The sequence below is a fragment of the Lytechinus pictus genome, chromosome 8 (genome assembly GCF_037042905.1).
Source record: "Lytechinus pictus isolate F3 Inbred chromosome 8, Lp3.0, whole genome shotgun sequence".
NCBI lineage: Eukaryota > Metazoa > Echinodermata > Echinoidea > Temnopleuroida > Toxopneustidae > Lytechinus > Lytechinus pictus.
Genome location: NC_087252.1, coordinates 13911441 through 13937526, shown reverse-complemented (window position 1 = coordinate 13937526; position 26086 = coordinate 13911441). Strand labels below are relative to the sequence as shown.

General features: G+C 36.5%; 1 protein-coding gene across 1 annotated transcript in view; it reads right to left on the bottom strand.

Annotated features, from left to right (window-relative positions):
• Positions 1–21086, bottom strand: part of LOC129266790 (uncharacterized) — a 28377-nt gene extending 7291 nt beyond the window's left edge. Inside the window, exons 1-6 of the mRNA XM_064103613.1 lie at positions 20907–21086; positions 7458–7808; positions 6100–6513; positions 5317–5403; positions 1889–1939; positions 456–698 (exon numbers count right to left, since the gene is read on the bottom strand). Coding sequence (XP_063959683.1) covers positions 456–698; positions 1889–1939; positions 5317–5403; positions 6100–6513; positions 7458–7808; positions 20907–20976 — 1216 coding nt within the window. The 5' untranslated portion in view covers positions 20977–21086. The remainder of the gene's footprint in view (positions 1–455; positions 699–1888; positions 1940–5316; positions 5404–6099; positions 6514–7457; positions 7809–20906) is intronic.
• Positions 21087–26086: the final 5000 nt, after the last annotated feature.

Sequence of the window (26086 nt, the reverse complement as noted above, 5' to 3'; positions counted from 1 at the left end):
CACTCTTCATATTCATCTTGCATTACAAAATTAAGTTTTCAAATCATAAAACAAGAATTGACTTACTGAACAAATATTATGCATATGCATATTAGGGCCTACATGGTGGTAATTCATCCGATTAATATAAGATGTTTGTCCAGTTGATTATATGAAATATTAGTGAAAAAAACAGAATTAGATATTTAATAAGGGTTTTATTTTTGTGAATGATCATTGTTGATTAATTTATCTTTTTTAATACATATATAGATTATTGTATTATTCAAGATTCTTTAAAAATAAAGGTCGCAGATAATGATATTAGTGGACTATTAGACAACACCCATTTGAATTTCCTGGCCACGATTGTTGTCACTTTGATTGGATAATGCTCGCACTTCTTTTTCACATCCTCTTTATAACAATTAAAGGGGCAACTCGTAACTATAAGCTGTATCAAGACGAAATCTCACCGCACATTTTTTCCCATAATGGCTTAAGTGCATGTCCAGTTAATGCATTTTTCAGCACCGCAGCTTCATCATCGTATGTATTTGTATCCTTCCATTGACAAAGCGAATTATAGGCATTGTCTGCAGATAGTTCATCTTCTGCCCGACATATATTCAGGTTGATGAGGGCCACCCGTAGTTTTCTCGAGTATGTAGATTCCATGTGATGTATCAAGTTCCATAATTCATAAAAAGAAACTTTCCCTACGGAGAGAGTTGAAAGTTGATATAATAATAATAAAAGTAATAATAATATCAACAACAATAATAATAATGTCAATGTCAACAATGTCAATGTGTAAATGATAATGATGATGAAAATATAAATAATAGTAGAGGTAGTAGTAATAATAATAATAATAATGATCATAATGCTAATTATAATTATAATAGCAATAAATAATAATAATGGTAATAATAATCACAAAATACAACTGAAGTACTGTTTCATGAATACTTTTTCCTGCTGGAAAGAACGCCTTGTGAAAACACTGCAACAACACTGTGTTTCACGGTGTGTTCACATAGTCATTCCACTGTGATAAATTGGAACACGTTTCCACACCGGTTCACACTGTGATAAAGCAACAACGAACTAGCAGTCTTAATATAGCGCCACCTCAAGTCCTCAACTACTCACATCTGGACAACACAATGCAACATTATGAGTTGTGTAGTCTTAAAATATAGGCCCGCTTGAATGAGAACATACGAATACACCCTAAATACATTCATACCAGTATGCTACCACGGAGCGAAATAAAATTAAATCTCTGTATTATCGATGGTTATCTCTTAATGTGCATTTTGTGGACTAGTTAATTCTAAGACACAGTTACAACAGACCACACAAAGTTTCGGTTACTTCACCCACCGCTCCCCTTAACACTGAATAAATTTACATAGTGAAAAACCCACAACGTGAATATCACCATAGTGGACATTTGCTTTGGCAAAATAAATTGAGAATTAGTCGCTCAATTTCTGATTTTTTTGTAAAAAAAGTTAGGGATACGGAAATATCCGAAGCAATGACGTCAGTTGCCATAGTATGACGGCCTGGTTCTAAACAAATGAACCCGGAGCGTGTTTCTCATTGGAGAAATGGCCGCTAACGGAATTTCATCGCTTGCAACCTCAGAATGATGATAATTTTTGCAAATGCAAATAGACGATCGTCAACTGCGACTCTGTTTATAACCAGCTGGTTCGTTGTCATGACAGTGACGTCATACTTCGGTACTCTATAGGGATGGAATGTGCACGTAGGTTTTCTTCACAGTGAGGAAAGGGAGAAAGAGAGAAGGGAAGCAAAAATTATAGTGTGCTATTAAATGATTTTGTTTGAAAAGGCTGAAATATGGATTAAGATGATATGCATGGGATAGACTTACCTTTGATATCTTGCATCGGGCGCAAAGGCGACGCTTCCAAGTCCCCTTTCCCTGAAATAATAATAATAATGATCATAATAAAAGTGATAATAATAATGATATTAATAATAATAATCATCATCATCTTCAGAATAACAACAAAATGAGTCCAGCCACCCTAAAACCAACAATAAGTCACCAGGGAAGGTATCGGTACATATCCAAAATAAGAATAGTCGATTTGATAGTTTCCGAACCTAGAAATGTGCTTTCCGATGAATTTATTTTCTTGATTCGTATTGCAATGGGGTCCTAGAACGTTTGGGCAATTTTGCTAATTTGCATAAATCCAAAATGGCCGCCATGCCATCTTGAAACCCTAACTTTTGAAGCCGCTTGCCCCAAAATAATAATAATAAATCCTTTTGGCGGTTTAGGGGTGTGTAGAATCCATTTCTATCATTATCTTTGCAATATAATGTCATCTTCAGGTCAAATTCAAGATATGGCCGCCAGATGCCATCGTGAAAAATTGAATTTTAACCCCTTGTCCCAGAATGATGAGTAATACCTCTGTTTATGGGTTTAGGGTGTGTAGAATCTCTTTCTGCTATCTATTTTGCAATATAATGTCATCTTCAGGTCAAATCGAAGATGGCCGCCAGATGACGCCATCTTGAAATATTAGCTTTTGAATCTTTTGCCCCAGAATCATGAATAATATCTCTATTCGTGAGTCATTTGGTATGTTGATTCAATTTCTGATGTAATTTTACAATAACGGATAATCTTCAGATCATTTCTAAGATGGCCGCAAACGCCATCTTGAAAATAACTTTCTGAGGCTTATAATAGTGTAAGAGCTTATGTAAGGGGATTTCATTCAGATCTGAGATGTTGTCAGACGTTCGACACCAACTGCTCACCTTAGAATGAATCATCTTTAGGTTTAGGCGCTATGATCCATTCTGCGTGTTTTTATTAATATTTTTAATGTCCATACATACTTTTGCACTGAAGAGGCTTTAAAGTCTTATTTGAATGTTAAAGTGTTTTCACCATATTTTCAGGTTCAGATATAAATGCTGCCCAAGCCTTCCTCCTTGGTCCTTGGTCTGCCAATTTAGCATTCCAATTACTTTCTGACGTCTTGATCCCTGTACTTAGTAGCTCTCCATCAATGGCGACTACCATAATACATCTTCACAATTGTTAGTGTTTATGCGGGCAAGTTTTATGTCACATTTGCAGGTGTGTTTATAACAGAGGTGTGATCTATCTGGGGACCACAACTCACCTTACGTTGGCGAATCCCTTCTAGGATTTGCCAAAGTTTCATGCGGCGAACTTGCCAAAACACTTGAGGCACTAAGGAACGAGAATATGCCAGCATGCACGTACGCTGAAGGGCCTTGTATTTTTCACTCTGTCCTGCCATTTAACGTGCAGGATACGTCCGAGACAGCTGACATTTAAGATGTTTCGCCGCTTTTCTTGATCGGCGTACGTTTTCAAGGACTTATTTCCGGCGAGGAGCTTGGCCATGGCTGTGACAGATTTTCCTATATCCTTGTGCTTATCTCCTTGTCCAGTGAAAGGGAATGAGAGACATATAGTCAATCCAAGGTAGGTGAGGAGTCCACCACAACCAGACGTGTGCGTGCTGTTGATCGATATATCTGGAGGACAGTCAGTGTCTTGAGTCGATCAGGATTTCTGTCTTACAGGCTGATGGATGATCCAAACTCATTACATTCACAGGACAGGCGGCTGTATGACTTGGTCTTGTAGGCCTATTCACGCTTCTTTATGAAAGGCAGGTGCGACGTCGAGTTGCCGTACAACATCTCACGACCTGACCAGTGTTTTGACACGTAGCCGGTCGATGTTGAAGAGTTTCCCCATCTGCTGTGGTACGGATATATATGTAGATGCCTTCTGTGCATTCGCCATATGCATACTGGGGAAGCATGGAGAAGAAGATCCCAACGAGTGTCAGGGCCAGGCGCAGCCTAATTGCTTCACACTACAGCTAGGAACTGAGGGACGCTACCAGATGTTCCAGCGTTGCAGCAAACTGCGTACATGGAATGATATGACCATCAGTCTTGGGGAGCCTATCTTCTACAGGAGGCTAAAAAGTGCACTCGTGCTGACCAAGTCAAAGGCTTTGGTCAGACGAAAAGTCCAATGATAATTATAAAGGATGGTAATAAGTTAACTAATTTTCTGTTAAGTTCTGAATTACATTACTTTGTGAAGAAACGATAATCTAATATGAATTCAGAAGATATTTTTTAAGTTTTCCTTTGAAATTTTGTATTGAATTACATTGTATAATATCCTTTGAAAAAAAAATCCATAATTTTGGACCATTAAAAACAAATGTCTTATGTGCAAACGATGTTCTATTTAAAAGGTAAATGAAAGGAACTCGCCTGCAATAACTCCGTAATTCAAGTAAGGTAAAATTAAAGTTGAATACAATGATAACAAAATATAATGGGGTATAAGGAACTTAATTTTCTAATGACACCAAGAAAGTTTTTCGTCAATGATCAGTCCCAAAAATTTAGTAGATCGCACTCTTTGAATGACAGTATCATTTATAATTACATCTTTTGGTACAGTCGTAATCTTGTTGCTAAATAGCATGTAGCTAGTTTTTTCGAGGTTAAGAGAGAGTTTGTTAGTTGTTATCCAATTCGAAACATTTTTTAGTTCGTCATTGAATATTTGTGTCAATTGCTCTGGGTCGGGGTGCGACAGAAATATATTAGAATCATCAGCGAAAAGTATAAATTGAAGCAATCTAGATGACATATCAATAGCATTTATATAAGTAACAAAAGTGGGCCAAGAATGCTGCCCTGTGGAACTCCACAAAGGACAGGTTTACGTTCAGAAATATTACAATCAAGTGAAACGAACTGTGAACTATACAGAGCTAATTGCAGCGATGTGTCTTCCTATTGAAATTATACATTGTCACATGATCACGAATTGACCAATCGTTTATCTAGAATAATACTCATGAATATTTAAAAGAGGGATATAAAAACTTTTAATCATCTAAATTTATTAAACTAATACATGTGGAAGTTTCAATAATCATGATAGCTTCCCCTACAGAGTAGTTCCTGTATAAAGCATGTATGAATTACAGATTTTATTAGCTTGTGGTGATTACCCCTTTTACCAGACTGTTTGTTTTTATTCATTTATTGATTGATTTATTATCGATTTAGTCTTCATTAAACAGGTACGTAGCCCGATTAGTTATTAGAAAAACGAAACCGGCTTAAGGTTTAAGCTATTTCTTTAGGTCTACGACCTTAAAAAGAACCCTGTTGTGCTTGTCATTTTAATTTCTTAATTAATCTCTCATTCATTCTCTTGTTGCATGTTACTGAATATGAAAGAATATGATTAGGTGATGATATACATACCGTAATTCGATGCCCGCTTCTTCCTATACCACCAGATGATGACGCAAACGAGAACCGCTACCAATATTATCAGAATAAGCGGTACAACTATATCACACAAAGATAGAGAAACAATACCAAATGTAACATTGAGAATTACTTAATGTCAAGTATGTAATACTACATCATGTAGCAATCATAAGCTTCGAAAGTATACATTTCTTCCATTGGATGAGAAGGGAACATTAAACAGTTAAATACATAAATGTTTTCCTGATAAATTCTTTATTGTAAACATGTGCTATAAAAAAAACTTTTGAATTCTAAGCAAATATACATTTATAAAATGGTATTATGCCTACTTATTCCACATGTATGTAATATATTGCTTGACAAATTTGTTTATGTATTTTTTTCTTCTTCTGTTTTTGATCCTTGTCCTGACTGGTTGTTTATGGAAATCGTCGGTAACACTACTGCAACGCTAAGCAACATGAATTGCCTTTGATAAGAGAAAGTATAGATAATCAAACATTAATGTTTTATGATACATGTAGATGGTTCCCTTTCGAAATTTTGTATAATATATATTAATTGGTACTGCAAATATACTCCCAATGCACGAAGGGAACAACCTCTACCACATACAATGAAATCACAGTAGAAAAGAAAGGAACTGACCCACCCCAACACACACACCCATTCACAAACACACACGTACACACAATGTATCATATTCATCATAGCGCAAGAACATAGCAGAGACCTATATTAACACAGGTCTCACAAAGATACAGTGCTTACCAACTTTGGCTGCTACATGTCTCTGGTGAGGTGGAGTCGTTTGATTAGTTTGTGCTGTCGTCATGGCAACTTTTGTATCAATAGGATACACTGTTACACTCACTGTCCTTCGGTCTTGCGATCCAGGGATACGGGACGCCACGCACACATAGGGGGTTTCACTCGGCTTGGCGACGATGGAAACCGATCTGTTTTTAGTGCCGTCCACGTTTGTCTCGATGCCGGTATGCGAGTATGTTGCGTTCGTCGTAATAGATTCGTGGATGAAGAACAGATCAATGTCGGGAAAGTAATTCGATGCGGTGCAGGTGATAGTGACACTGTCAAAAGCTGGGAGGCTGCAATATTGCGGAGCATTGTTGACGGGTTCCTCTTGGCATTTCTCAATACGTGGATATGGTTCCGAGGGAGGCGCTACAAAATAAGAGGACAAGGAAATGAAAAGCGTAAAAATAAATCTATGCATAGGTTAAAAAATGAAATTGTGAAAATTATTTTATCCATAGGTAGAATTTGGTCACACCCCATCGCTCCGTTTCCTTCCTTTTGATGTTTTTAGGAAAAAAACATGTATATCACGTCAGAATTATTGAAGCAGATACAACCCACTGAAATGGCAAGTGCACCCCAAACAAAAAGTTGTTTTGTAACAAAAAGAACAAAATCCAAAAATCACGACAATGAAAATTTCATAAAAATTGGATGCAAAATAAGGAAGTTGTGACATTTTATAATTTCACTTAATGTCACTCAACAGTGTATGCAAATGATGACTGTTGACATCTCCCACTCACTATTGATTACTTTTATTTTATTACATGAAATATAAACGATTCTAAACCAAATAAGAGTACGCATTCGCGTGGACTTATTTTTCACAAAACTAATTGTTACCGTTCACGTTGATACGAATGAATCAGCACCCTCAAATTACCGTTAGCCTTACATAGGCCTTAGATCTATATCTAGATCCAATTCTTAAACACTTATCAAACTGCCATTAATGGCAAGACAACATGTTGTATAGGATAGGCTAGGGCTAGCCTTATCAATGTCATGACTCATGGTTAACTTAGAAGTGGATAATTCGGAACTTTACTTTAATAGACCAATGGGTTTGGTAGTCTCTTATCTCGAAGACTCAAGTCACGAATATTCATAATATGTAGACATGGGGTCCGGAACTGCGGGGGAAAAATAATTTCGCGCCCGAAGCACGTGCCACCTTGCCCCTCCCTAGATACGCCACTGTCATTACTGTGTGTATATTAGACATATCTGTTCTCTTGTACATGTATCATTGATGGTAATGGTAATAACGTATCAATATCAGCACCGATATAATATGCACGACTTACCAAATACACGGATATCTGTAAAGTTGTGAATGAGGTATCCCTTGTAGTTCGATACTCGACAGATGTATCGACCCTCCTCGGCAATGCTGACTTCTTTGATGACCAAAGATCGATCTTCATTCATCTCCATGATCTCACATGGCCTTTGACCTTCACATAAACCGGTGACGTCATCAGTAGGAATCCATGATACAAGGTTTGGCGCCCTTCTTGGGTCGTCACCTTTCTTCCAGTAGACAGCCAATGGTGAGCCTCGAAACCGACATGTCAGGACAACACTGTCGCCCATCCGTACCGTTTTCTGTCCATCAGTTAACACGGTATCGTCCGGTACTTCCGAGGTTAATGTACCTATTTTATGGGAGCAATTACAAAGCTTTTATTGAAGAATTAATAATGTAACTGATGTCAACTCTGTAAATTTACTGCAATTAAAATGTAGATGGGATGTGACCATACCATAATGGCCCTAGCTAATAAGCGGATTTTCGGACGCACACATAGTTCTCGGACTGTCGGACCAAAGACTAAAATTATTATTTCATGTTCAGAAAAGGAATAAACGAGCACATAAAATAAGTTCCCTAAAAATCACCTGTTTACAGCCTACTTTTAGTCCGATAAGGATGTGATTTGAAAGTCCGACTAGAGGAAAAAAAAACAATTACTTCATCCACGAATGTACCATTTTGTATATATAATTCAAATGACGCTGGTGATTTCGTTTCCATAAATGCATGATAAAAGTGTATATCCACGTTAAAGGTCAGGTCCATTCCAGAAAATATTGTTATATATAAGAAGAAATGTAAGAGAAATTACAATCATTTGTTAAGTTATTTTCTCTTTAAGAATATTCCAGAATGCCTACACCTATTTAAGGGCAGAGAAATTTTGTTATTTCTGAACAGACTGCCAAACATTAGATTGCTCCCCAATAGATTCCTCAGGCAGAGGAAAAGAACAATAGGATTCCAGTGGTAGTGAAAATGAACAACAGAATTAGCTATGTTGTCGACATGTTAATTTCACTGAGGTCATTCAGGAATGTTTTAGAATTTAATTGCTAAAGAAAAAAGGAGAATGTTCTTAATGTAGACAATCACTAGAAACTTCCAGAATAGTTGGAATTTGTATATATAAGCTGGCAGTTTCTTCAAGGACATCATCATACTAGATCACATCACATGATATCAGACCAGAACTCAGAGTTTCACGCCAGATTTTATGTCAGAGCAGACTTTATTTCCATCTGGAATATTTATCTTCTGTGGAATTATTTACACGCCATCAATGAACTGTTTGCAGTTACTTTGAGAGAGGAATTCTCAGTTCACATCGAGATCATCAACCTGTTTTAACAAACACTTTTCAACCCATGGATTGCTGAAATTGACTGTTAATCATCATCAAAATCGTCTTCACTGACATTTGAACTTGTTACAGTGACTCTGGATATTCGTCGTGCTTCAACATAAGTTTCATCATCGCCATCATTGTAAACTTTCATTTACGGAATCTTCGCCAGCCAACTTGGAACTTGAGTATTATCAGCACTTCAAGAGATTGATGTAAGACCAATGTGGATTTATTTATGTTTTGGTATTAATGTTATATTTCCTGTAATAAAAAAGGAAATCAAATCTAAATTCAAAAAATAAATTTTGCTTGTTATTTGTTGCAGTATCGTAACAAATAATTTAGGGGGCTTGTCCGGGAAACGAAAGCCAATTTGCACAGAAAGCCATTTCGAGAAGAAAGTCAAATTTTAAACAAAAGCCAATTTGAATTGAAAACATTTTGGAAATGTTTGGAAAGTTCTAGAATATACTGTACTGTGTTATTACTTGCTTGTATTTCTGTATATTCCACTATGGCTACATTTGATGTTGAAGAATTTCCTGCAATGCCAGAATTGTCATATGATAATTTGAAGTCATTGAAGAAAGATGATTTGATAACTGTTTGTGATCATTTGGGTCACTGGCGTAAATCCCGGGGGGATGGGGGGATATATCCCCCCCACTTTTCGAGGAGGGGGGGGGGGATGGCCTGTACAAACACCCCCCACTTTTTACGAAAGAAATGAAAAAAAATCGGCACAAGAGATAATTGTTTTATTGGTGAAAATTCTTCAAAAAATACCGCTTAACAAATAAAATAATATTATTGAATCATAAGATGCAAATAAAGAGCCAGTTCACCATTTCCAAACGAAATACTTATGTCCTTATTATAAAATTGAAGAGAAACCCCCGTTTCTTCCAATTCATCAATGTTGGGGTCTTTGGGAAGGGATTAAGATGGAATGTCAATTCTTTTTTAATGTAATCTCTAATAAAACCATTAAACCATCATGGGGTAAAAAAGATAATAATATTGGAGGGGTATTTGCCATATGGACATACAGTGGCGTAACTACGGGGGACATGGGGGGCACATCCCCCCCATCGGCTGACAAAAAAAAAACGGGGAAAGGGGGGAAAGGAGAAAAGAGGGAGAAAGGAAGAGAAACGTAGTGGGAAAGAAGAAAATATTATTCATTATAATGTTATATTATATTATAATTATGTTAAGTTACATAACATACGAAACATTTGTATCATAACTTTATGAAACATAATTTGCCCAGGGCCTACGTCTTCATTGTTCCTGGTGCTCGCATTGTCTGTTTAACGAGATATATAATCCTTTTGTACTAAAACATCCCGTTTTCAAGTCGATATAAACCAAATATATTTCCTAGCACTTGAGTTATCATTGTTTTATGTAGTGACATATGCTTCTTTTTCATGACTCAAAAGTGATTGCCCAATGTTAAGGTCTTCGTATATATGAAACATTTCCTGTCCGTGATTACGTTTGCATTAGTGGATTGGTGAGATATGTCTGCTCTTCATGAATTCCTAAAATCAGTCCTTAAAATGTCCCTTCTTCTGATCTGAATATCAAAAATTTTCAGCTCGCGCTTCGCGCTCGCATCATTTGGTTAATGAAATACCTATGGTCCTAGTTAATTCCTACAAAGAAACCTTAGAATGCCCCACTTCAGGTCTGAATTATCTAAGTTTTCAGCTTGCGCTTCGCGCTCGCATTGTTAAGCGAGACAGGTACCTATCATGATTACACAAATTTGATTATTATGTCCCTTTTAAGGTGTGAATATAAAAAAATTTCAGCCCGCGCTTCGCGCTCGCTTTATTTGATCAGTGAGATACATATCCGTTTAATGACATTGTCCTTAAAATGTCTCTATTAGGTCACTCACTCAGTCATTCAAAAATTTTGCTGGTGCCCCCCCCCCATGCCGTGACAATTCCTTGCATATCTAAAAACATGATTGCAAAAAAATGCCAAAATATTTCAGTCATCCCCCCCACCCATCAACACAGATTTACGCCAGTGATTTGGGTGTATCTCTCGCCCCAGGTTTAAAGGAGGCAGAGATAATTGACTTGTTAGCTAGTCACATGAAGCTTACAGAGGAGTCTGAAACTTCTATCAATATGTCAGAGGATGCTCAGATCCAACTGGCAAACATTGAATTGGAAAAAGAGAGAATCAAAGAAAACCTTGAAAAGGAAAGAATCAAAGAAAACCTTGAAAAGGAAAGAATCAGAGAAAACATTGAAATGGAGAAAATGAGATTGGAGTACCGGTTAATGTTGAAAGAAATGGAGTTAGCTCATGCAAACACAAACTCTGTTAAAGATAAATCTCCCAAAGGGTTTGATGTGGCGAAAAACATTCGCCTTGTGCCAAAATTTGATGAAGAGGGAGTTGATACATATTTTGTGTCATTTGAAAAAGTGGCCAAGAGACTAAATTGGCCCGAGGAATACTGGACTCTTCTCCAAAGTGTTTTTGTTTGTTGCAAAAGTCTATTCTTCGCTCTCTGAAATGCAATCATGTGACTATTCTACAGTAAAAGAAACAATTCTCAATGCATATCAAGTTCAAGTTTCAAGTTCAAGTTTATTTATTCAAAACCAAAAACATCACATCATAATCAAAATAGATATACATACAATGTAAATGAGTACATAAACATACATCAATTACATGTAGATTATAGCATAGACGAATTGGTTTTAGGACCCCTTTAAAAGCAAAGCTTGTGAGTAGGGCCCTGGAATACTTATGATTATTAACATACAACATATGATATACTAATCTACAAGATACAAAAAGAGAGACCAAAACAATACATATAAGGTTAAGATGCTAAAAATAAAATGGAAAACTATTACAAACACACATATATACACACACACACACAACCACATTCACCCACATATGCACATACTAAACATAAATTCTGAGTAGGTCATCAACTTAAATGAAAATACATCAACTTAAAATACATATTGAAGGAAAAATAATCATAATCTGTCAAGAAAGTAAGTTTTTGATAATCTTTTGATCATGAAAAGAGTTTTACTATTTTTTATATCAACAGGTAAATTGTTCCACTCTTTAATGCATGATATATGAGAGGAGGTCAGGGTGACATTTGTTCTCTCAAATGGCTGACGAATAAGATCCTTTTGATGTGTATTATCAGTTGCTTCCTGAAGCGTACAGACATCAATTTAGGAACATGCAAAGACAATCAGGCCAGAGATGTAGAATTTGCTAGGGAACAAGAAATGATGTTCGATAAGTGGTACCGATCACTGAAAGTTGACCAAGACTTTGTTCGCCTAAGGGAAGTTGTCCTCCTAGAATTCAAAAAGAGTCTTCCTTTTGCCGATAAATCTCACTTAGATGATCATAGAGTTACTGAAGTCAGTAAAGCAGCCATAGTAGCTGATGAATTTGAGGTCACACATAAGGGTAGTGGAGATAGGCCTCCTTTCAAGAATTATTGGAAAAAGAAAGGTAAAGGGTCATTTGAATCCAACAATAAACTTGGTGAGGGAAAATATGCTAGCAAGGACAAAGACACTAACAAAAATCAGGCTAGTGGGGGCACAGAATCAACCAAAAAGTCTGAGAGTCGTAGTTCCAAAATTTGTACTCATTGTCATTCGCACAAGGTGGGAAAAAGACGTTACATTAACCTTGGAAGAAGCAGGAGAATACAGATGCGACTCCTATGGGAGTCAAAAGTGAAACGTTTATCAGAGCCATTTCGAAATGTCCATGAGATATCAGATTGGATGAGAAATGATACGTTTTTGTACGCAAGTAGTACAAGGCACTCGATTCAATGCCAAATGTGCATAGCAAAGTACAATTATATGACTACATTCTACAGGCATGTAGACTTTCAACATCTGAATGTGTCATACAGTGCTTGATACAGACAAGGAACCAAAGGTGATCAAATATAATACAAAAATCAATTTGCATCATAAAGCAGCACACGCCTGAGTGAGCATATTTTGTAAAAGAATGTTTCCTCTCAGGTAATTTCCCCCCCTGCTATTTCGCGTTCAATGGAGCATATAGCTGTGGACCACCTTGAACACGCAGGAAAGTCTGATGATACAACCTCTGTTTATAAAAAACCTTTTTTCTTAAAATTATGAATTATCTAAATGAGTAGATTATTGAATGAGTAACTAACAAAACTTAAAAAAAGAGTCCATCATGTTATTATTCCCCAAATTAAATTTAATCAAAGTTGGACGTAAAATAAGCAAATTACACATTACATGCACGTCCTGGTTGGTATGGAAATCAGAGGACTTATTATAATATGAACTATTTTTATTCCTCCCTAGGCAAATGGAATTAAACTTGTTTTTACTCATGGTTCAATAGAGGGGCGATTCCATACGTGTCGTACGGGACATTTAGATAATATTTGACAGTTTTTTGACAAGAAAAACAAGAAGTATTCCAGTAACTACGGTGATCAGGAAGTACTACCAGAGTGTTAGAAAAACCAAGACTTAACGTGACTTGAATTCACATCCTGTAAAATACAGATTTAAAATAGTAATGTGTCGTACGGACGCAGAAAAGGTGGCTTTTTAGAAACCTCAAGTTTGTACTCTAAAATCTGTGAGTTGGACAGATAATTTTCATAGAAACTGAACTCAAATTGATATTAAATTACCCAAGAACAAACACATCTATGAGAGGAAGCCAAATAAACATTCATGAATAAATAAAGCAAATCAAAATTTTCGAGAACATCGTGGCGTACGGGACACTCAAAATGTGTCGTGAGGGACATCTCTAAATTGAAGCCAAACTTTCTTACTTTATGTCTCTTTGACTTCTTCAGTCACTTTATTTGGCTGATGATAATGATAATCCTATCAAACTAAAGACATTCATTATGTTAGAAACCGCTATTGGCTGAATATTTCTGTCAATATATTATAAACAAAATAATGTATCGTACGGGACACTTGTGTGTTGTACAGGCACTTGCTTGTTGTATTCGGCAGCCTGAATAAAACAATGAACTTTTATCAATCAGAAGGGGAGCATTGCCCCTAAATTCTTCCTTTTTAATGAAAAGTCTTTTAATAAGTAGTCATTCAGGACAATATAATAAAGTAACCTCAATATATACAATCGGGAACAATATGTTATCATTTTTTCATGATGGGAAATGTACAAGAGTTCACAGCATGTTTACGATCTGAAAAACTTGAGGTTTTGTGTGAAGTTATATTTTAGTGAATTAATTGATGATTTCCAATACACTATTTAAACTATAAATGAATGAAACTGTTTGTGTAAATTATGGGGCTAAAATGTTATAATTTTTTCATATAAAATGTATATATACATGATATATGTCACAACTATCACTTGTAATTCCACAAAATATGTTTTTCAAACGAAATGCGGTTCTACTTTTTCAAACATTCCTGCATTTAATGAAACCATATGGTTTGTCTTATTTTCCAGATTTTTTTTAAACAACATGGTTTTTTTATTTTCTAGATTTTGTTTTACAACTTGAAAAAAAGTAAGGAGTTTCAATACTGTATATAAAAAAAAAATTGTGATCATCAAGGGCAGTCCAAATAGATGATTGATACGTTTTTTTTATTTACATCTTATAATAATTCCACATTAGCATGCAAGAGGAAGTCATCTTCCAGGCTAGGGTGAATCAATTATATAGGTTTTCTTTTCAAGCTCAATGACAAAGAAATTAACCTGCTCTGAGCAGTGAAAATCATCAGTTTAGCTGACGGGATTCACAAAAGAATACACCTACATGAAATCAATTAAAATGGTTAGAATCACCTATTTCATGTTCTATGGAGATAAAAAAAAAGTACTTTTTCAGTGCACTTTATGTCAAATCAATTACTTGAATTAAAATAGGCCTACTATTTAAACTTTCTGAATCCAAATCCTGCAATTAAATGCATTATATATTGTGTGTCGTATGGGACAACTTTTAATAGGACAATTATTGAACAATGAAGGGCAGTAATTAGATCCTTATGGGATAAATCGATCACCCATGGGTCAAAGAAAGAGAAACTGATATTGTGAAATTGCATCATCAAAAATAAAATTGTAGGAAAAACTTTTGCATTTTCATGTGTCGTACGGGACATTGCCAAAAACAGGTTCGGAAAAATCAGGGCTGCCCCTATTATGGATCATGAAAATGTTGTATATATTATTTGGAACCATCAATGATACATTATTCCATTGACCTGCAATATTTTCAATCTTCTCGTGCTTTGCCAATAATTGTTTCAGGCAGAGTTTGTACTTTTTTTTAAGTTCTAGTGTGGAATCGCCCCTCTAGAAGGCTTTTATTGTCAAATCTGTTAAAGACCCAGACTGGAGCTAAAGAGTATATTAACAAATGGGAGATATAAATGACCTAAATAATGCAACAATATAATTTCTATGCATATTCACATATGGACAGCTGAGCATTTTGCTTATAAGGTAAAAATATTCATGAGTGTCGACGGTAGGCTTTCACGTGGTTTTCACCGGCTTACACTGCTGTGTTCAGTAGTTTACAAACCTAGTATTGATATATCTGATTTGTCAATTTCATTTTGGATTTCGATCTTTAAAATGGAATATTGTATAGGACTAACTAATAATTCATACAGTTGATCTTTAAACAGAGGATGGAAGTTTATGCAACAATGAAATATCCTTGAGTCATGGTGCCGTAATAACCATCTGCTACTCAACCCGAGGAAATGTTCCACCATGCAGGTGTGCTTCAAGAAAAATCTTCCTCTGCCAACCCAAGTGAATCTCAATAATGAGGAGCTGCGTGCCGCAAACGAGGTGAAATTGCTCGGGGTGATCATTCAAGGAAATCTCAAGTGAGACGCTTACATTCGTGACATCGTATCGCGAGCCAACCGTCGAATGTTCATGGTAAGATCTCTTAAACGGTTCGCTCTTCCACTACGAGACTTAATTGTCGTATTCACAGGATTCGTGCGTCCTCTACTTGAATACGCATGTCCTATTTGGCACGGTTCGCTGACCTCAGCCCAAAGCCAAAACATCGAAGCTGTGCAGAAGAGAGCCCTCAGAATCATCTTCGGCTCTCAATATCATTCATATGAGAATGCTCTCGAATCAGCACAGCTGCCTACCTTGAGAAGTAGACGCGATCAACTTTGCTTACAGTTTGCTCGGAAAGCTTTTGAATCTGGGTGCCCATGGTTTGATGGGAATACAAATACAAGGACACTAAGAACAAGAAGAATATGCATCGAACCTAGAAGTAGAACTGATCGCTACAGGAACAGCCCAGTCCCCTTCTTTACGAGACTTTTAAAATCCCATGGACTGAAGAACTATGTCTTTATACCTTTGTTGATTTATTTGTAGCTTCTCTTAAACTGTAACTAACTTTTGAAATATTTTTCTAATTGTTAATTTCTCCAGTAATCATTCAACTTTCTTTTCCGAAAAATCACTGGATAATAATATTATAACCCACTTTACATTTATATTTATATTTTTATTCAGATCATATTACTTCCACGTCCTCTTATTTTTAATTTAAATTCCTTTTGAGATAATTCATTCATTACTCCGATTCCTCCAACTATTATTATTACCACCAACACAGTGTTTCTTTAGAATCATTATCAAGCATATCGAGAACAATTCGAACCCAGATTACTGTTTCATTTATAATGTTTATACATGTTTTCCTCCAATTTCACCCAAATTAATAGCTTTTTTTTTCTTTTCTAAAAAGCAAGTATTATTTCATACAATCCACTCTTTAATCTACATGTATTGTTATTCATTCAAAATTGGTTAAATATATATTTATGTTAAAATATTCATTGTGTTAAAGGTATATACCTTTAGTCTACTCCTAACATTTCCCCATTCCTGCATTTGACATTACTTCTCCCTCTGTATATACTTTTCTGTTTGTATCCCCTTTCCAATATTATACATTAGTATACTTTGTTATTATTTTTTTACTATTTTGCTTGTTTGTTTACTGAAATTTTACTCTGTACAAATTCATGTAATTCAGCCTTTGGCTGCTAATTGAATTTTTATAGCAATAAATACCATTTATCTATCTATCTATCTCTAGACAAAAACAAATACTAAAAATTACTCAAAAACTTATGATAAACGCTTGCAGGTATATTTCATTATTGACCAAAATAGAAACTCTGTGACATAATGTCTATTGCAAAGTGTCTTTCCTGACTTGGGATATATATATATATATATATATATATATATATAAATGTGTAAAGTTATACATGTACAACAGCTTTTGGCAACTCTTTTAAAAGAGTTGCCAAAAGCTGTTGTACATGTATAACTTTACACATTTGTATGTATTCTCCCATACGTGTACTGTATCGAAGCAATAGCTTTGATCCAGCTGAGGCATGGCGGCTTGTCATTGTTCAAAACCCACCTTCACCCGACAAAGGAAATTATAATTGGCATGGTGTCGAAAATCTGTCTATCTGACGGTCAATCGGATCGGGGTCGCCCTAGCCACTAACCCGTCTCTGTGGTCTAGTGGTTAAGGCACCGGCGTTCAAAGCTGGGGGCCCGGGTTCGATTCCCGGCAGAGACATTTTTTCGGCATCACCAATTTTTCCAAAGGGTAGATAGCTCTGGGGAACCTTGATTTAAGCTACGCCTACCTTTGTTCTCTTCATCCATTCTTTACAATATATATATATATATATATATATATATATATATATATATACAGTGCGTCCCAAAAAAAACTATACACTTTTGAAATGGCTGCCAAACAAAAAATATAGCACTTTGGGGGAAATAACTTATAGATATGGAAAGCCAATAAAGTCAACTTTCAAGTGACACCAAAAAGTTGGAAAACTATTCATGCTTGAGCGAGCACTGCCCACTGAAACAAAGGGTATGAAAATTAGGGTGGGCCGGAATTAGCCTTCCAATTTCTTTCAGGTTTTTTGTTTGGTACTTGCAAAGTTGAGGGTTATTTGGTGAATTAAAGATCAGTTGTGATCAGTTCGTTGTTTGTGAAAATTTAATGCGTTATTAAATTGAATTTATTACATTGAAATCTACTTCATGAGTGATCGTGAATTGCAATTTTTAGTGCAGCATTTTGTCTTTTTTCATGTGGATCTCAACAATGTGTTTATGAAAGTCAGGAGAAGAGGGGGTAATATGACCTAGGTAGGTGAAGAACGTTGATGGGAGAAAGGTCAACAGAACATTTAGCAACCCCTCCCTCCATCTCAACCCCCCCCCCCCGCTTCTCTCCTCCTCAGACACTAAGCTCGGCTAGGCTTGGCAGGAATTAGCCTTACAATTTTTTGAGTGGTCAGTCCTTTGGAACTTGCTAAGCTAAATTAATGAGTGAGATAAGTTTTGGTTTCTTAGGCAAATTTCATGAGTTACTAAATTGAAATTTAATGCATGAGTGAACAGAAATTGTAATTTTAGTGTAGCATATTCATCTTGTGGACCTCAGAATTGTGTTCGTGAGAGTCAGAGTAATGTGATGGTACCTGTTACAAGCAAGAGGGCGAGATACGCTAACACTTGGTTAAAAGGGCATTCCTCTTCTTTTTGTCCTTTTACAAATTAAAAGTCATATGTACCCTCCCCTCTCCACCTCCATTTCCCAGCCCCCCTCTCTGTCTCCCTTCCTGGATTGTAGCCTATTCGAAACTTAGCTGCCCAGTGACCGGTGGCTGATGGTAATTTTTTATTTAATTATTACCAAGAAATTTAATGATTATGATGATTAATTAAATAATTTATTGAAAAAAAAACTGAATGTTTGATTGATCACATTGCACATTGAATGAGTTGATTTAATGATAAATTGTTGATGAAATGATTGATAGGAAAAAGTTGATGCCCCAATTCAGAATTAATCATTAAATCAACATTCCGCTCTGGACGTCACGCGTACATGAAAATAGCCATCAGTCTCTCAACAGGAGGGGAGGGCGGGAAAGAGGGAGGGGGCGGGGGCTGAATGTTCTGTTGACCCTTATTCCATCAACCTACTTCTCCCACTTAAGTCCTATCTCACCCCCTATTCTCCCGACTCCCATGAACACACTGCTGAGATCCACATGATAAAGTTGAAATGCTGCCCAAAAAGAGATCCAAATGATAAAGTTGAAATGCTGCCCAAAAAGTGTAATTTGTGTTCACTCATGCATTAAACTTCAATTTGATAATTTATAAAATTTGCATAAGCAACCAAAACTGGTCACGGTTGATCATTAATTTATCACAACGCCCTTAACTTTGCAAGTTCGTAAGGATTTGCCTCTTAAAAACTGACATAAATTAATTGGAAGGCTAATTCCAGCCCACCCTAATTTTCATACCCTTTGTTTCAGTGGGCAGTGCTCGCTCAAGCATGAACAGTTTTCCAACTTTTTGGTGTCATTTGAAAGTTGACTTTATTGGCTTTCCATATATGTAAGTCTTTTTCCCCAAACTGCTATATTTTTTTATTTGGCAGCCATTTCAAAAGTGTATAGTTTTTTTTGGGACGCACTGTATATATATATATTTATATACACGCACACACACACACACACATATATATATATATATATATAAATATATATATGTGTGTGTGTGTGTGTGTGTATACACGATGAAAATATATACCTTTGGGTACTGTTGGGTACTGTTGTGTCAATATGTATTCTAAAAAAGAGTTTTTTCTCATAGGCCTTCTTCCTAATTCTTTATGATGACTTTTTGACATAGCAGCAATTTGACAACATCCTTTTAAAGAATGGTTTTGGTCAGGGACATCACAATTTTCGCCCAATTTGAATTATAATGGTGTCATATTGATAGGGACAATAAACTACCTCAAATGGGACATCATGTAAATGTGATTCTGAAACATCTTCTATAGAAACATAAGTCATATGCAAAGTTCTGCAGAAAAATATGAGTTTTGGTCAAATATTGTGTCAAGGTTTTTTTTAATCATCGTTTACTCTTCCAGCATGCATAAATGGAATTCTTGCAGGATACAGAAACAATTCCATAAGGCAAAAACTTTATTTTGGGGGAAAATAGCGGATTTTTTAGACGCACACATAGTTCTCGGACTGTCGGACCAAAGACCAAAATTATTGTTATTTCATGGTGAGAAAAGGAATACACAAGCACATAAAATCTGTTCCCTAAAAATCACCTTTTTACATCCTACTTTTAGTCCGATAAGGATGTGACTTAAAAGTCCGACCAGAGGAAAAACAATTACTTTATCCACGAATGTATCATTTTGTATCATTCAAATGACGCTGGAGATTTCGTGTCCATAAATGCATGATAAAAATGTATACCCACGGTCAGGTCCATTCCAGAATATATTCAAGTCGATAGAGAAAAATCAAACATGCGCTGTAAATTTCGTCACAATCGGTTGTAAAACAAAGTTTTTTTTGTTGTTGTTCAAAGTTTAGATTTTTCACGAAACATTTATATGTAAAACTCAGTTACAAGCATGCAAATCAGTGAGCAAATGATGACCCTCACCCGCTATTTCTTTTGTGTTTTATTGTTTGAATTAAATCATATTTTAATTTTCACAGATCTGACAATACGGATTAACTTGCCTAATCCATGAATGCTACAACAACGAAAGTACATGTTCAAGGAGTAATAGAATTGTGTTTCACGTGACAAAGAGGAGGGGAGAAAATTATAATATTTCACATTTCATATACTAAAAGCAAAAAAAAGTGGGTGACGTCAGTAGTGCCCTCATATGCATATCAAACAGGATTTGCGGTGAGATCAAGCGAAACATAAAATATCAGTGATATCTTTCTTATTTTACACCTGACTTGTGTTGAAATGTCCAGTGTTATGCTTGTTGTGTTTCCCCTTGTTATTAAAATAAACTTTTTGTTGGAATGAACTTAAAAAAAGATACTGACTTTAAAAGATATCGGCCTATATTTCGGAAATTTCCACGTATCAAATACTTTGCACAAAGTGGGGATAAGACGCTATATTTACCTTGAATGAAGCAGGTGAATATAGATAGGACTCCTATCACAGTCAAACGTGAAACGTTTATCAGAGCCATTTCGAAATGTGCAAGAGATATCAGATTGGATGAGAAATGATACGTTATTGCACGCAAGTAGTACAAGGCACTCGATTCAATGCCAAATGTGCATAGCAAAGTACAATGGTATGACTACATTCTACAGGCATGTAGACTTTCAACACATCTGGATTTGCCATACAGAGCTTGATACAGACAAGGCACCAAACGTGATAAAATATAATACAAAAATCAATTTGCGTCATAAAAGGAGCACACGCCTGAGTGAGCATATTTTGTAAAATATTTGTTTCTCTCAGGGAATTTTTCCCCTGCTCTTTCGCGTTCAATGGAGCATATACATGTAGCTGTGAAGCACCTCGAACATGCGGAAAGTCTGATGATACAACCTTTGTTTATACAAAGACTTTTCCCTCTTCAAATTATGAATTATCTAAATGAGTAGATTATTGAATGAGTAACTAAGAAAACTTCCGAAAAAGTGTATCATGTCATTATCCCACAAATCAGCCCCGTCAATGAACACCAAGGAATCAAGCGAGGGGACAGTGCAACAAAGATGATCATAAAGTTTGATGCTTGTTATAAAACCTAAGATAAACTTCTCAGGGGTACACCATCCATGATCCATTTTATCCTTCAACCTTAATATTTCAGGGGAACGCGTCCCCCTGTCCCCAAGTGTGATAAACATGATGGTATATAATTTTGAATGGCACGAGACTTATGTAGTTAATAAGCATGTGTGTCAACAGGCTGTGGCCAGGGTGGGGGAGGGGTATGGGGTCTGTGCAAACACCTTGTTTTCAATCACAAAAAGAGGGGTGAAAAGGGGAAAAAGGGACGGGGAGGAGCAAACGAAGAAAAAGGATAAGTAAACAAAGGAAGAAAATTGAATGAAACAATCGACTAATAATTGTTTTAAAATCAGGTCACTATTGAAAAAAAAATAATCGCTCATGCTTCGCGCTCACATTTCCTTGAGTGAGACAATAATCTGCCCAAGAGGAAACTCGCTCGCAAGTCGAGTTTCAATCCCCAGAGTCCACCCACACACACCCAAAGACAGAATAACTCGATCTAATGCATGAAATGACAATTCCAATTTCAAAATGGTAATATATATATATAGAGAGAGACAGACAGAGAAAGAGAGAGAGAGAGAGACACACACACACACACACACACACACAAAAGAGGCAAAGATATATTGTTTGTCTCTTTTGTCTCTTCATGTGTATCCAACACGCGGAATATAATATCGTTACACATAATATATATGTAAATTGATCTGCACTGGCATTGAGCACTTTTGGAAACCTTATAAACTGAAGCTTTGGTTAAGATTTGATGTTGATGTCGCCACCGCCGTTGGAAAAGCGGCGCCGATAGTCTCGCTCTGCTATGCAGGCGAAACAAAAAAAATGGACAGTCGAATAAGGTTCTTTTAAAACATTCGAAAAGGAACTAAATCCGTGAAAAAAGAAAGTGTCTAGAAATCTAAGAAATCGATATAAAACGATAAATGTGTATTTAGTTCCTTTTAGAATAAAACAATCCAAATATGTTGTAAATAATGGACCTATTCATGACCTATAGAGGTCCGCTTTCAATAATAGGAGCCTCCCCCCCCCAACAAAAAATTAAGAAAAGATTTTGAAAATAAATTAATCCTAGCGTGGTTTACACAATTTACGTGAATGTTGGAGACAAGATACGTCTTGTTGTAGGGGGAGTAGGATCCCTAACACACTTTTCCTAGCTACCGATGCTGTCGGTAAACACGATTTCAAAATGGGAGTTAAAAACACATTCAAAACATAGTCCTTTGATACAAGTCGTCATGAACATTATACAAATAATGCACGTAAGCGTGTGCGTGCAGGGCCAAACAGGGGCGGATCCAGCCTTTGCCAATAGGGAGGGGCGGATTTTTTTTTTGTCAGCCACATTTTCCCCGATCGGTCGCTCGAAGGTGATTTTTGCTTGTTTCTTTGGAGGGGTAGTCCTAATAGTCACTTCTAAGCTTCATTCTTATAAATCAATTAAAATATATAATAATCTCATAAGCCTTATTTAAACGCTGAGAGCGCGAAACGCGAGCTATTTTTTAAAATTTTATATATTCTTTCCTAAAATGTAAACATTCTCTGCAATTTGTGTGATCCTAACGGAGATATGTATCCAACTAAATAATTACTGCGAGTGCGAAGCGCGAGCAAAAATTTCTTATATATGTTTTGATCTGATATAAAAAGGATCTGTTAACGGCTGCTTGCAGTTAACCATGGGGACGCTACATATTTCAACAATCATACAATGAGACCGCGGACCCCTAGCTAAGGTAATTGTGAAGAGGATAAGTATATATAGATGCGAGTGCAAAGCGCGGGCGGAAAAAAATCAAGATTTACACCTAAAATGGGACACTCTATTCATGTTTAGTAAATCATGAAAAGTAATTGGAAATCTTCCCACATTAATAATGCGAGCGAAAAGCGCGAGCAGAAATTTTTTGATACTGTGATCTGAAACTGGATAATGATTTTATTAGAGAACAAGCTGCGTATCTGAATAAACATGCGCGCGTGTGTTTCAGATTTCGACCTAGAATCTGGGCATTCTACATACCCTTTTTATCATGAAAGTCAATAAAGTGAGTGCGAAACACGAGCTTAAAATATTTGATATTCCGATCTGAAAAAGGGTAAATTTAAGCTCTGTATTTCAAGCACTTTGTAGAATTGTGAGGTGGATATGGATCTATGTTTCATTACTATTACTTTGAGTTTTGACATAGGACCGGGACATTATAAGAAAATCATGTCATCAAATGAAAATGATGACTATCTTCCTATTTCTCTTCCTAAGCACGAGATGAAACTTGTCGATATCCCATTCTAAAAAAATAATCATTTGATTATTGAATTAATATCTCATTTATTAATCTAAGCCTAATGAGAGCGTGAAATCTGTTGATATTATGACCTGAAAAGTGGACATTTGAAAAAAATTTGTAGTAATTATGATTGAGATGCATGAGTTAATATATTTTCAACAATCAACAATGCGAGCGAAAAATCAAGCAGAATTTTTCATCATTTGACATTAGAGGGGATTTGAAGTAATTTAATATAGAATAGATAATGAGATATACATAACTCACCCATCAAAAATTCGAGCGTGCAGCGCTAGCTGAAACGTTCTGACGATCTAACCTGAATAGGGTTATTTGAGGACTTTATGGAATACAGGAAAATAGTAGGTACCTAGTAGGTAAATTTTGCGAGCGCGCAGCGTGAGCAGAAAATGTTAATATTCAGACCATTTTTAAACAATCAATTTGTAAATCAAACAAAATAATGAAATTTCGATTTCCGAGCTGAAACATGTTTTGTTAATTGACTAAAAAATGTTATATTTTCAGCTCCATATTTGTAAATCACCTTAAAGGCAATGCGAGCGCGAAGCGCGAGCGAACATTTTAAATAGTGACAGGAAAGATTTTAACAACTATTTTCCAAGTCTTCCCCTAATCTTATCTTATTCACTCGTCTTCTTCTTCTTATGTTTCCTTTTTGGGCACCGTCAATATGGGGGGGGGGGGCGGGTCCCTCGCCCCCGCTGGATCCGCCTATAAACGATGCGAGAGAAGAAGAGAAGAGCCAATGGATATACCGCACCGAGGTCGGCAACTGTAATCAAATGGTGAGGCAGCAAAATTTTCTAGAAATAAGCCTATCCTACATTTATTTCCCTTTGGTAACAATATAACACTTCATGTTCTTTTCATAGTTATATTTGTGTCTCGGGGAACTATATATTAGTTTTCCTCCGCGGCGACAAAAATATGAACCCTGAAGGAACTCAAGTGTTGCAAATAGCCGTAATTGGGAGGTGAAAAATATCCAACGTCATCTGTGGACTACTGTGTGCAGAGCAATCTGGGATGGTTTGAGTCGTTCCCCTGTTGCTCCATGTATTTAGCTGCCGTGTTGTCTCGTGAAGCTGCCGTGTTGGTCCGTGTAGCTGCCGGGTTATTCCGTACTGACGGCCTTATGGTCAGTGTATGTAGATCCCATGCCGTGTTGGTCCGGCTAAATCCATGCCGCCGCCGTGTTAATCGTATGTAGGGACCACAGAACGGTTTAAATGTGGGGGGGGGGGGGGGGGTGATGAGGCTCACCCAGATTCCCCCCCCCCCCCATTTCTGTGGCCCGTGGTACATGTCTTGTATGCAGTCTACACGTCGACACTCAGTCCCGGACGTCCCCAGTTTTTTTCTTTTTAAAATGCCAATTCGTCCAATTACTAACTCGTCTACTATCATTTCGTCTACCATCAATAATACCATTATCCACAGGGTATAATTGCCATCTCGTCCACCCACCATTCGTTTAATATCGGGTTGGTCCAATAGGTAAATTGGATTAAGTGTTAATTGGGCAAAATGAAATTGAAAAGAAATGGGTATAAGACCAACTGGTTATGAAAACAAGACGAACCGGTGATTATTGGACCAAATGGTTATTAGACGAAATGCTGATTGACGGTATGGTATTAGACTAATTGAACGTAGACCATGTAATGAGTGGGCGAGTTGGCAGTAGACGAATTGTAATTTACCCCTAGATCATTGTAGATTATACCGGCTCGATCCGGGGACTGCTGTGTAGGCCCTTCGGGATCCGTGAATTTATTTGACTGGGACTTAATTATCGTTCACCGAAACTTCCCCGCCTGTAAAGTTTTCGCTAATCGACGCACAACGGATTTCAAGAACATAGAAAAATGTATTGTCAAATGCCCTATATGACAATAAGCAGCCAAGAAGTCTTTGTCGAAAATTGGTGAATTAAAACAGCAGTTTCGTCCTGGATTCTTGACAAACGACATATTTGCAATTTTTCGTCAGATGCGAAACTTAGGACGAAACTTCTGATCCGGTTCATTAATCTTTTACAAAGACCTCCCAGCACGAGCATAGTCAATACACTTACTGTGTTCTTGAATCGCTAATCCGGACCTTTCGTTTGAGGACGCGCACGCTTATTTACGACGTTAGTTGATTTTGGAAGAGACTTTTTGGGCCCGTCATCATGATCGTCCTGCAATGCAAATTGTGTGA